The sequence below is a fragment of the Ixodes scapularis genome, unplaced genomic scaffold, assembly GCF_016920785.2.
Source record: "Ixodes scapularis isolate PalLabHiFi unplaced genomic scaffold, ASM1692078v2 PGA_scaffold6__148_contigs__length_123643588, whole genome shotgun sequence".
NCBI classification, from domain to species: Eukaryota; Metazoa; Arthropoda; class Arachnida; order Ixodida; family Ixodidae; genus Ixodes; species Ixodes scapularis.
Window position 1 is genome coordinate 89,625,626 of NW_024609881.1, and position 13,239 is coordinate 89,638,864.

Sequence of the window (13,239 nt, forward strand, 5' to 3'; positions counted from 1 at the left end):
AACCGCGAGACCACTATTCGACGAGTACCAGCATAGAGCACATTATATTCTGTAGACCTACCACACTACCACCCCACGACGAGCAGGTAAAGTACAGAATGCCAAGAGCCATCAAACAAAGGGTCTAGGACTGCAAACGTGGCAGCTTGGCAACTTCATCAACCTAACCTCGCTGACGAGATTGAGACTGGCAGCGCGCGTCCCTGGTTTCGAGAGGGTCCGCCAGTGTTGCCCGACAGCGCTGAGCCGCTGAACTGCGAGTTTTCTCCTCAGTGGGCTGTGGCAGCCTGCGTAGGTGCACTTCTGGACGCTGGTGGAGGCTGAATTGCCGCGTTCTATTTTTTATTTTGTGTTCTATGGCGAATAGAATTTCTCGGGTTTGTTAAGAATGCATTCTACTATTTTTGGGAACAAAAACAAATAAATGAAAGCTGTTTTGGTGAGTCCGTGCGCGACAGAACAAATGCAACTAGAAAATTTTTCATTTTATGTTGATCTTTTTACGGCACCATACACTCTGCCGTGTCACTCTACACAGGTTTTAACCGTCGAAATTATTTCACCACACCACGGGATAGCCGAACTGCATGGATATTCCCCGCCCACAATATTAAATTCAACGAGTCTCATCAATCGAACATATATTGTAGGTACCCCACGGTGCCGCGTTATCCGAACAGGATTTGAAAAAGGTCCCAAATAACACAGCATATCCAATATACAGTGTTGATGATAGTCACTTCACGACGATCGGACGGAATCCGGCGTGTTTTGGGGCACATGTAAAAGAGAGCCGATTTTTTGCAGAGCTTCAAAGCAAATGAACGAGCGTGTCTATTCCGTCCTCACAGCCCGGACCCGACCCTATCAGCTTTTTTTCTCGAAGACTCGGAACATAACCGAGACGGCTTTTCGGAGATTATCTCAACGGAAATAATCCTCCAAGAACGTGTCGAACTGCCTGCGTCGCGGGCTGCTTGACGTTCGCTCTCTTGGTTCGTTTTCTGCGAAGGCCGAGCAGGCTACGAGCCCTGGGATTCCCTGTTTCTCACAGTGGAAAATAACACGCAAAGGGTAAGCATCCTAAACAGGCGAATAAAGTAAAAACTTCCAAGAAAAGCCGGTGAACTCTGAATGCACAATGCAGGTGGGGAGTCACGCTGACCGGGTTTCCACAGCTCAGGCGGGTACCAGATATTTCTGGCAGATAGGGGTCGCTCGTTTTGCAAAATGGCGGCGCCCAGAGAGCTCTTTTTGCAAAGGTCTATACACCTTTCCAAAAAACACTCGACCCCAGGAACAACAAACCGATTTCGAGCCCAGTCACCAAGGTTGAGGATAGACTCTCACCAGCGTCCCTCCTAACCCTAACCGAGTGGACTGCGATTTCAATAGGCGCAGCCTGCGTAGGCGCAGTTTTAAACGCTGCTGGCGGCTAAATTCTCGTCTTTTCCAGCTATATTTTGTGTTTCATGGTACATGTATTTTCCCGAAGACATTGAGAAAGCATTGTACTATATTAAAAAAAAACTGTAAACTATTTTTGTTGGGTACGCGCGCGACAGAACGAATACGACTGGAATGTATAGTTCTAGTTATTTGTTTTTTTTCTTACGATAAGCTTTGACGGCGCCGCGGGATTCGCCGCATGTGAAACGACAAAGCGCTTTGCTGTCAAAAATAAATTGCAACAGAAGAGGGCCGAAAAACATGCATTCTTCACGCTCACAAATAACGTGTTTACCGATGGACAGGACACGGACATACAATTGAGGAAGTGTTAACATTCGAAAAATATATCGTACGTATCACACGATGCAGCGTTATCCGAAAAGGATTTATCTGAGAAAGATCTCAAATAACACAGTCACAGTCGACGGCAGTCACATCTTGACGATCGGACGGAATCAGAGACGACTTCGTTTTGGGGAGAGCTTTTTTTTCACAACCACACCAAGGTAAGAAACGAACGCGACTGACCCGTTTCTCACGCCAACCCGGACAACTATTTTCGGAGATGACTGAGGATTCTACGCGGATTATCGGACAACTATTTTTGAAGATGACCGAGGATTCTACGCGGATTATCTCTGGGAGGGGGGAGAAAAATATTTGCAAAATTGCGTCGAGGGTCGTTCAACGTCCTTCACCTCCTTCGTTTCCCGTGAATGTCGAGCAGAAAAGCTTCAATGGCAGGCACTTACCAACCTTATTTCTCACAGTGGAAGATAACATAAAAAGGGTACGCAGCACGCATAAAAAAAATTAAGTGGAAACTTTCAAAAGGGGCGAGAGAACGTTAAATGCAAAATCGCAAAAATGTAGGTAAAGAACCGCGCTGAGCGGGTCTTCACAGTCCCAGAGAGTGGCAGAAAATTTCTAGCTGATAGGGGGCGCGAGAGTTGCACCAGCCGCATCAGCATCAGCAACATGGCGGCGGCCTGGGAGCGTTTTTTGGAAAGGTGTATACCATGACGCAAATGTTCTACAAGAGGGGTTCTGAAATCTTTCCATCTCAGAGAATGCCCATCATTCTTGACCGAGAGCCGAAGAACCCCTCTTGGTCTTCGGCTCTCGGTCAGGCAGTACAGAATGCTACACACCTTGTAAACAATAATGCCCATACTAGGAAGCATCTGCCATAGTTATGCATAAATTAATCTCACATTACTTAAATGGTGCATAAACTGAAAGAACACTTTGGGGTCGGGGACAGCCGAGGAAATTCAGGAGCTTGGGGAACCTCCAAGGGCACCCTGGGGAGTTCCCGAGGGTACTCGGAACCCCCGAGGCCACTCTGGGAATCCCCAAGGGTTCTCTGGGGAACCCCTGAGGGCACCCTGGGGAACCCAAGGGCACTCTGAGGAACCCCTGAGGGCACTCCTAGGAACCCCCCAGAGTACATGGGAAGCCCCCAAGGGTACTACTCTCCGAGGGCATTTCGGGGAACCCGAGGGCACTGCAAGGATTCTCTGGGGAACCCAAGGGCACTCCAAGGAACTCTGAGGGCACTCTGGGGAACCCCCAGAGCTCCTAGGAACCCACTTAGAAAGCATGTGTTCTACTACAAAACAACACAAGCTCATCATATTGTAACTTTTATTTACAAGGGAGAGGTGTTCTTTTGTCTTGTTTTTCAACACAGAATGAAAAATCCTGGAAGCACTGTTTTGTATTCGTCCACAGTCCACTTGGGCAAGTTTGCAAACTCCAGTCTCGCGCAGATGTGGCGTCTCAGACATTGTTAACGGCACTTGTACAAAGACCGACATACTCATGAGTGAACTAACACTTTTCCAGTGTAGAGACCTCAAAATTTCCACCCTCAATACATCCAAATCCACAACTACACCATAGTCTGATCTGTACAACCATCAGCACAAAGAAACAAAAAAAGTTGAATCCTAGTCTGAGCCAGCAGTAACAGTGCATAGAGATGCTTTGTCGACTTTCCAGACAGGCAATGTTGTAAAAGCATTGTACTCATCACCCCCATGACACGAAAACAATGGGACGGGTAAAAAAAACAAATAATAATAAAATTATCACCCTGCATAGATAGGTAATAAGGAACTCTTGTTTTGTGATCGAGCGGCAATTTCAACAACTGCACACTTGATCAACGAGAACATTCAACAAATCTCGTTGCATATTTGGCGTCGGGAACGAAAAATTCCGCAGACGAGGCTACGTCAAAGGCACACTCATGGTTCTGAAGCAATGCACCCAAAACTATTAATTAAAACCTCACAACGAAGCAGTACTACGGCGGCATGCCCTATATCACCTTGCATGGTTTCGTTCTCAATTTTCGGCCATCCGACAAGAAGCCATCGATTCCATTTCAATGTTTCAAGCCTCGACAGTGTTCCAGCTAGCTGTCTTGTGTAGCTGCTTTCGTTTTTGTTCTAAGGCACAATGTGCATGAAACCTTACATGTGTAGATACACATGCTCCAAACTGGTCACTAGACAGTAGAAAAAAAGGTTAAAAAAACAAACAGGCAAAAACACACACCCATTCAGTCTATGCACACACACATGCACGCACACACACAAAAGAATTGGAATAAACCAAGCTGCTAGTTTCTAAAACTGAAAATGCAATGCATACATGCACACGCACCACTGTGATGTTTTCCTATATATATGTATATATATATATATATAAACAAAAACTACAACGTCACAAGCATTCGCGGAAAACACAACCATTTTCTTCAAACACAAAACGAAAAGGTAAGGACGCAGTCAGTTTGCACAGTTCTCTGTAGAATGTTGTACAACAAAAATGAACCCAAACGAACACTACTAGCCAATATCCTGGTGCCAAAGAAAGCTCCCAAGAACAAAAAAAGAAATGTGACCACAAACAAAGGATGAGACGGTAACAAGGGACACATAAATAAGGGGGCTGAGGTGGTTTGAGGAGAAAACACAACATTTCTTTGCTGCACCCTCGCTGCCAGAACAGACGTCTCGCTCCATGACCGACCAATAGACTGATCACCAGTGGTTAGCCAATCGACCCGAATAAAGATTGATTTGCCACTCGACGTGATGAAATCGTGATTGGCCAATAGACAGACACTAACTAGTTGGTGATTGGTTGACCAATCATTCACCACATCAGTTGAGGGGAACCGCAGCGGCAGATCCTGCCCTCCCACGGCAGCAATGCCTCACTTTCGTCAAAGACCTCTGGGCTCAGTTATTGGCCAACAAGCTGCTGATTGGTCGACCAATCATTCACCGCATCAGTTGAGGGGGACCACGGTGGCAAAAACCTTGCCCTCCCCCATCAGCAACACCTCACTGTTGTCCGAGATCTGGCTCGGTGATCAGCCAACCGATCAACCACCGGATTAGTCGAGGGGGAACACAGCAGCAAAGATCTTGCCCAACCACAGCAGCAACGCCTCGCTGTCATTCAAGATCTCCTGGCTCGCTGATCAACCAACAAGTTGGTGATTGGTTGACCAATCATTCACAGCATCAGTCAAGGGGGACCACAGTGGCAAAGATCTTGCCCTCCCAGAGCGGTAGTACCTCGTTGTCGTCGGAGATCTCTTGGCTCACGACCTCTGTCCCAAATTCATGACACGAACAGCGGAAGAAATACCTGCGGCAGAGAAGATGCACTCGGCCTTAAAACACTAATAGAGTTAGAAAAAAAAACTGATGTCACCTAAATCGGCGAGACTACCTTATTATTGCTGTCGTATAGTCAAACACCTTTATAATAGCTGCCTCACTACAAAGATTTACATTGAATAAAATAAACTACTGCTCCATCAACATTGTGTTCAATACATTAGGAAGACTACTACGACAAATCGAGTCGAAGACGCGTGCCAGGGACTCTGGTGATAGCCCCTCACCTGTAGTTCCCCTTCTTGCTCAGCAGGGCCTTGAACTGCCTGAGGGTGATGTTGCGGCCGGCCAGCTTGGTGCGGTAGGGCACTGTCTCCCCGGAGTAGCAGTAGCCGATCACGGTCGCCTCCGAAGGGAGAGGAGGAGATGGGGCCCTGATCCCTGGGTTGGGGGCACTTAGGGTGCAGCCCCCACCAGCGGCCCCGACCAAGGGAAGGGGCTCTGGGACGGAGCCGCGCGAGGACGAGGACGACGTCTTCGGCCACTTCCTGCGAACAGGGAGAAGACGACGGTGCGGGTGAAAAGGCGTCTGAAACTCGGTCAGACGAAAAGGAGGGACAAGAAAACGGATAGAGACAGTGCTGTTATCCCGCCAGCGACAGACGCTATACCCTGTCTCATCCGACGATGGACTAAAGCCCAATGCTACAGGCCGCCGAGTCCAACCACGAGCCTGTTAGATACCACGTGGTATATTTGCTCTGTCGTACGTATCAGTGCACGAAGACGCGTCATGCGTACTCAGTAAAAATAGTCAGAGTGCAGGTGAGCTGGTGTAAGTTGAACATGATTGTAAACCTGAGACTGGGGCAGAAAAGAGAACACAACAGAAGGTAGTAAAAGAGGAGGCAACGTCTCAAACTCAGCTGCAAAGTTTATTTCGAACACACTTTATATACCCCATCTCAAACACCGTCTCTACAACAACAAAAAAAAATACACACATGAAAAGAGGACAATGACACTTGGGTAAACCTTCTCTTATCTCCCTTGACCTCGGCTGTGGGACACTCACACAAAGGGTCACCTTCCACATAAAACTCAGTAAGCAGGCAAATTAATCGTCTGCTTACTGAGCCCTCCCGGTCGCTCTGTCTGCTTGCTACTACTGAAGACTACTGAAGGGATTAAATACTGCTTGGAAGCAATGTGGCAAAGAGAACCCGGGATCAGAACCAATGACCATTAAAGGGGCCTTGCAATCTTTTTTTTTTTTTCGGTTTTCTCATTACTTGTGGTTTGGGCAACCTGGCCGGCACGGAGAGGGTCACTAGATATCAGTGCATCGTATTTTACCGGACGATGCCAAACGCGCACGGCCTGTGACGAATTCGCGACGTCATCGGTCCCGGTCAGCTCCTGCCTTACGACTGGTCAGAGCCCCTAAAAGCTTTTTTCTATCCGAAATACAAAATATAAGTGGCGCAAACCGTTTCGATTATATTAAAGTATTTTTTGTTCAGTATTTTAGATGACAAAAGAAACAAACTCAGTTTAGAAAGTACGGAAACAAGAAATGGCCTGTCGACATATACGACACCAAGCGGTGGAAGAGGCGGCGCAGCCGCCCCCACGCATGGCCTCGGAGGTCATGACCGCAGATCCTAGCAGACAATGCACGACGCCGGCAGCACACTTTGCAAGAAACGGAAGTATGAACTTCAGCGTTGTCAAGTTGAGACAGAGTTGGGGCTCGAAGGCTTCGCCAGCGTGCTCTGGACGCTTACGAGGAGTGTCCTCTTACGGTACTAAACCCAGCTCCGCAACCTTTATCGAGGATTCAGAGCTCTGACTCCGACAGACACGGTAAATTCATGTCGGCAAGCGTGGTGGAGGGCTGAAGCGAGCAACGAGCCGTTGATCTGTGTGCGGCTGCAGGGGAAGCGACCATCAACGTAAGCCGCAGCCGATTGGTCGGTCGCTTCCCTTCTGCCATTGGCCACCCAAGCCAGGACGAGGGACAACAAAAAGGAGGTTATTTTTTGTTTGTTTTTGTCATTTTAATTTGCCTATAACATTTAAAATAAAGAAAATTTCGAGTAAAGAAAAGTTTCACTAAGTAACTGGATTCAGTGTGCTCAGGTTTGGTGCAAATTAAGAACCAAAACGTTGCTGCACGGAACCTTTAAGAAATGAAGGCGAGTCGGATTGAGCGTTTGACGAGGGAGTGTATGTACGGAATACGTGCGGAAGCAAGATACGGGTCTGGGTACGTACACAAAAAATGGATTGGGTTGTTATGGCTAAGGCGAAACAACTTTACGTCAGGGTTGCCTGCGCGCTCTCCAACTTCTCGAGACAGTTGACATGTTTACAAAATATGGCATGAATGTTCATGAAACTAAATGCCATGCACCTTTACTTCACCAATATAAAATAATGCACTATCACAACAGAGGACCATATGCGGAAGATTAGTTCTCTTCGTACGCTGGGTATCGGAATTTATCTCGCGCACTCTATTGCAATGCGGATGCAAGGCTGAGGTAGTGCTCCGCACGCCAGCCTTCAGGCCCTAGTTCATCGTAGGATGAGGCGGAGTATTGGCTCCGTTCTGATAGGCTACAGTGGATGCTAAGAGCCATCCTACGGCCACCCACAAAATGGAGACGGCAAAGAGGAGATTCAATTGCTCCGGCTCAAGTTTTCCAACTTTGACAGCACGGCGGAAGGCATGAAGCACATGCTGGAAACCGTGCGTTCGGAAGAGACCTGAAAGTAAACATATTCGGCACAAATCTGACTGGTTGGGTGAAAGTTAAAGTCCGAAAATGTAGCTCCAACCAATATTTGAAAAGGCAACCCGAAAGAGATTGCTCGCCTTTCTCTTTCTGTTCATGACTACAGTCAATCAAGCGCTGCAAACACATTACGTGACTCAGTGTGTCGCTGCACCCCTCCAGAAGGGCGCACAACTCTCCTGTAACACTGGACTGGCTCTAACGGCTCGAAGGATTCACTGCAGTCCATTGTAAGGCGAAATGGGTATGACGGAAGGTGATGCCACTTCGTCCCAAACTTATCAATCTGCACAATGTCCTCGGCAAAACCCCCGACCAAATGGAGGTAGTTACCCTAGAAAACAGTGTCGACAATCGCGCTGTAAGAAAGACGACCCCTAGAAATGCATTGTCTAAAAGTAGTGTGGCATCGCCTTTTCGTCGAGGGACATCCCATTCCTTTCAAACACCTACGAAACCCCCCCCCACCCCTAAAAAAAAAATATTATAAATGTTAGGCTGGATAATCGTTTGAGTGTCACGCTTTTTCGGGTGGTTTTCCAGCATGCCAGGAACAAAATTTTTGTCCTAGCAACACTTTAGCGCGCTCTGCGAAGAACATTATTTTATAAAAGACACTACCGTATATTGCCGCGTATAAGACGATCCGAATATAAGTCGACCCCCCTAATGTTGGACAACCGCCAACCAAAAAGTTTTTTTTTGTTTTTTTTTGTTTAAGATGCAAGTTATGCCAAAGGAATATCACATTTATTCACATATAGGTAGATGAGGTCTCCCTATGAGCTCGTGCCTCACTCGTCGTCGCTCGTGACGATGACGCAGTCACTGCTGTCGCTGCCTTGTGGGTCACAGGGGCCGGACGGGGGAAGCGGCGTTGAAATCCCGCACTTCGAGAACGCTGCACGGACCATGTCCGCAGGCAGCCCGTACCAGGCGTCGTTCACCCACTGGGCCACAGTGCTGAACGAGGCACGCTTCACACGACCTGTCGGCGTCTTAGGGTTGTGCGCCTGGGCCATCCACTCGTTGTAGAAGGCCCCGACGCGGTCCTTGAAGGGCTTGTTAAGAACCACGTCAAGGGGTTGAACGACGGATGTCAACCCCCCCGGGATGATGACCAGGTCGCATCCTTCGTTGGCGATCGACTTCTTGACACGGTCCGTAATGTGTCCACGGAAAGAATCCAGAACGAGCATGCTCCGGGGCTTTAAGAGGGCACCCGGACGCCTACACCAGACGAGCCGAAACCACTCCAAGACGGTCTCCTCATTGAAAAAACCTTTCTCGTTGACGCGAACGATCACCTTCGGCGGAAACTGTTCGTTTTTCGGCATCGTTTTCCGCTTAAACACCAGGTACGGGGGCAGCTTGTGGCCATCGACCGTGCAGCACAACATCGCGGTAAAGCGATTGTGTTCGTTCCCCGTCGTCAGCAAATTCACCTGGCGACAACCCTTTTCGGCGACGGTTCTTCGGCTCGGTATGTCAAACCAAACCGGCGTCTGATCGGCGTTGCCGATCTGGCCGAGCATGAAGCTGTTCCGCGTTCAGAGGTCATCAACGTAGCGATGGAACTCCTGCAGCTTTTCCTCGTAGGCATCCGGCAGCTTCTGGCACACAGTCGTTCGCCTTCTCAGGCTTAGCCCGTTGCGCTTCATGAAGTTGGTCACCCACTTCTTCGAGATCTTGAACTCGGTGCGCGCAATGTTCAGTTCCGTAGCAACTGCATGTGCCTTGCACTCAATATCTTCATACGAAACACTGAGGCTTTTGCTTCGTTGGTCATCGACCCACTTTCGGACAGCCTCTTCGACGGCAGGATACTGTCCCAGCTTGGGACCACGAAAGGAGCGTCGCGTACCCGCGCATGCGAAGATTTGATCGCGTTGCCGTCGCCATCCCCTAACACATTTTTCAGAGAAGCCGAAGTGCCTCTAAGCTGCTACGTTGTTTTCCGCTTCGGCGAAGAGGATGTCTTTTCGTTTAAACAACGCGCTGTACTGGCAGCGAGCTTGCGGTGGCATTTTCGTCCGACGCAGTCTTCTGAACGAGCCAAGAAAGGAAAGATGGCGACGATGGTGCGCGCGTTTTCTTTTTGGCGTGCCTAGGAACAAAATCTGACATTTTCCCTACGAAGTTCCGACTGAGTTTCTCGGGCAGCGATGAGCGCTTTTTCTTGCCAGTATAATATTTCTCTGTTGTTTAAATATATAACTAGATTTAAAAATATGTTTTAAGTTCCGAAATAAAGTCATCCAGACGTTGTCTTTCACTACGAATACGAAACTATGTCCTTATGTAGGGAAAAGTCCCTAGAACCCTTCATTCGGCTCAGAATGCGTGTAAACTTGCATATAGGTCGATCGAATCCGCATATAGGTCGAACCCCCTAATTTGAGACACCCATTTCTGGAAAAAAAGGTTGTCTTATACGCGGCAATATACGGTATTTTATGAATAAAAAGTGAATTGATGTCTGCATGCTTCCAACCTGCGACATATTTCTCGTATTGTGCATTTCGAGACAAGGTAGTATGCAGTGAAGCCCCGACCTCGCACCGTCAAGTCACTCATTTGAGCAGCCCTGCTAGGCCTTTGTTTACTTGGAACTGTAGCTGCCTCGAATTTGCAGTCGTCGAATGTCGAATTCGTCGGAAGATCCTAGATCGCAATGTCTGCCACGAAGTTCGAGGTCAAAGTACACGGATTCGCCGTTCTGTAATGCCTGAGGCCTACTAGAGCGACAGACAAACAACAGACACCGACGAGCCTCGTGCATGTGCAGCGTACAGGCGAAGGTAGGTACCTTTGCCAGGCCTGCAGTCTTTTGGTGCTCGTGAAGTAAGCACGAACAAGTCCAAGCCTGCCAAAAGACACCTTTGCCTGCGTCCTGCACGTGCCGGGGCCCGTCGGTGTCGGTTGTTTCCATTTGTTGCTCTGGTGAGGCCCAGACATTACGATTGAGGAGCGCGCCAAAACAAAACTCGCCCAAAACAAAAAAATCGACACGCCCTCAAAAAGTAAGACTACAAGATGAAACATTGTTTTCATTGCTTGACATACGTACCGCTACATGTAAAAAAAAAAAAAGAAATTACAGCTCGGTTTGGAGGAACACAGATCAAACCGGAACTCAAAACATATTAGCCTCCACGAGAGTACCTGGGTGAGGCACTCAATAAAGCTCAAAGGATTAGTAAAGCAATAAAACAAACGTTCCCATTTTCATTCCCATCCTCGTCGCCAATATTATGTTGCAGCCCTGGTCGCTGGCATAACGACCACGAAGGGTGCGTACGCCGCAAGATTTGAACCCGAAAATCTGATCTTTATCGCGATGTGGATGCTCTATATACAAAATGACAATTTTGCCGACACAACAGAGACACACACTCACTTGGTCTTAGCTGCTTGCTGCACGGCCAGCGGGTAGTTGACTTCCAGCCGCCGCCGTGCTTCGACCAGCTGGGTCATGGTGTCCAGAGGCTGCTGCTGGGACGGCTGAAATCCGGATTCGGGCCCGGGGCCCCAGCCGGAACCAGAGACGGAGCCGCATCCAGACATCCCGCCGCCGAACGGCCGGCTGCGTGTCGGCCTGCGTGAACCACATCATGGTAAGTGGTGGCCCATCAACGACGCAGAATCTTAGCTCAATACATTGCAATCCACATATAAGGGTAATGAGAAAACTTAAAACTTCAATCGTTATAACCGATTATTGTTGTATCTGGACTAGAAACTGATCATTTTAAGCAGTACATTGTTATATGTGGTATCGTTATAAGTGGATTGAACTGTATTAGCATATCTACTCGATCCTAAGTGCCCCCCTCCTTTTTTAGATTCGAAGGATGCCAAATGTTCCAAAATTTCAGCAAAGAAATATTACTCTAAAAGACACATGCAAAGGAAAAAGAATTTTTTTTTTTTTAAACAGCCTGGATGGAAAAAGGAAGTCGTAATACAAATTTACAAGCAAAAAGAAAAAATTCTGAGAGCTATATTTACGGTGCAAAACGAATTTGTAGTTGGGGCCCGCGGGTGCCAACTAACTCCTGAAACCCACATTCGTGAAGTTTGAGTGTGGTATAAGTGCCGTCTTAAGACACCATTGTGAAAAGTTTCAATGCACTCTGTTCATTGGATTACTTACACTAATTTGTTTGCCCAAACAGCACTCAGCAACACCCTACAGACCAGCGATTCTAGACCACCGATATTTCGGGAACCCCTTCTGGATTGGCGAAAGCGATGGGTGGAATTGAACGATTACGACGACTAAAGTAGACTTTGAAGCAACTTTGAAACTCAAAAATGGAGAACAATCAACCCTGGACACTCTCCACACATGGTTTTGTCTATTTAGCTTTGTAGGACAGCCAGCAGCAATAAAAAAAAAAAAGAACAGTTTCACCGTTTGGCTTGACCGACAGCTGATCGCTTCGAGGACCCCAAAGAGGCCTTCAGGGACCCTCTTCTGAGAACCACCGCCGTAGATGCTACCGGCAGACCATTCAAGACTACCGTGATATCCCGAGAGATTGTCCGCCTAAAATCGGTAGCAAATCAAATGAAAATAAGGGGCAAGCAAACTTTCAATATGCCATAAAGAAAAGTTGAAAAAAATACTAGTTTTAGGTTTTGTGACCCTTGAAACTCGTGATTGCAGGAAGGGGGCGATGAACCCAAGACGACTGTCCTTCCTAGTCTCAGCAATGTTCGCTGATCTCTTACCTCGATCAGATAACACCGTTTTTGCCAAGGTCACAGGGCCCTGGAATTACTAGAAGTGGGCTATCTTTTGCTCTTTCAGAAACAAAATAGCAAATGGGGCCAAAAATGGGGGGCGGGCTATCTTTCGGCGGTGAGGCATCTCTCGGGACGTCACGGTAGCCCAATGTATGGTGGAAGGCAAGACCACGCTGGGCGTGCCGCCGTTCCTCACCCCAAGGAGTTCTGCTTCGAGCGCGACGAAGTGCCCGACGTAGCCAACTTCTTGTGGGAGCGGGAGTCCCTCTCGCCGTCCGGTGGACTGAGGGGGTACCCAGGGACCTTGTGGTTCAGGATCCAAGTGTTCACCCTGCACGCGGAGGCAGAGTGAGCTCCCCGATAGTACAACTTCGAAATTGGCAGGCGTCGCCTTCACACACGTGAAGGCCGACGTGTACAAAATCCGCTGGTGGATCGTGGAGCCTCCCAAGACTAAACGCATTCTCGGAACACCCAGTCTTTACCCTTCACGGCACGCCATTTGTTATTTCTGAATTCAAAACAGCTCTTGAGAAAAGGGCTAATGAAGACGATGCCAAAACAGACGTTTGAATTTTCCCGCGCTTTTCCTC

General features: G+C 48.1%; 1 protein-coding gene across 1 annotated transcript in view; it reads right to left on the reverse strand.

Moving 5' to 3' along the window:
- Window positions 1–3,082: 3,082 nt before the first annotated feature.
- Window positions 3,083–13,239, reverse strand: part of LOC8041145 (axin-1) — a 33,935-nt gene continuing 23,778 nt past the window's right edge. The window contains exons 10-13 of the mRNA XM_040206578.2: window positions 12,843–12,977; window positions 11,295–11,492; window positions 5,381–5,641; window positions 3,083–5,121 (exon numbers count right to left, since the gene is read on the reverse strand). Coding sequence (XP_040062512.1) covers window positions 4,995–5,121; window positions 5,381–5,641; window positions 11,295–11,492; window positions 12,843–12,977 — 721 coding nt within the window. The 3' untranslated portion in view covers window positions 3,083–4,994. The remainder of the gene's footprint in view (window positions 5,122–5,380; window positions 5,642–11,294; window positions 11,493–12,842; window positions 12,978–13,239) is intronic.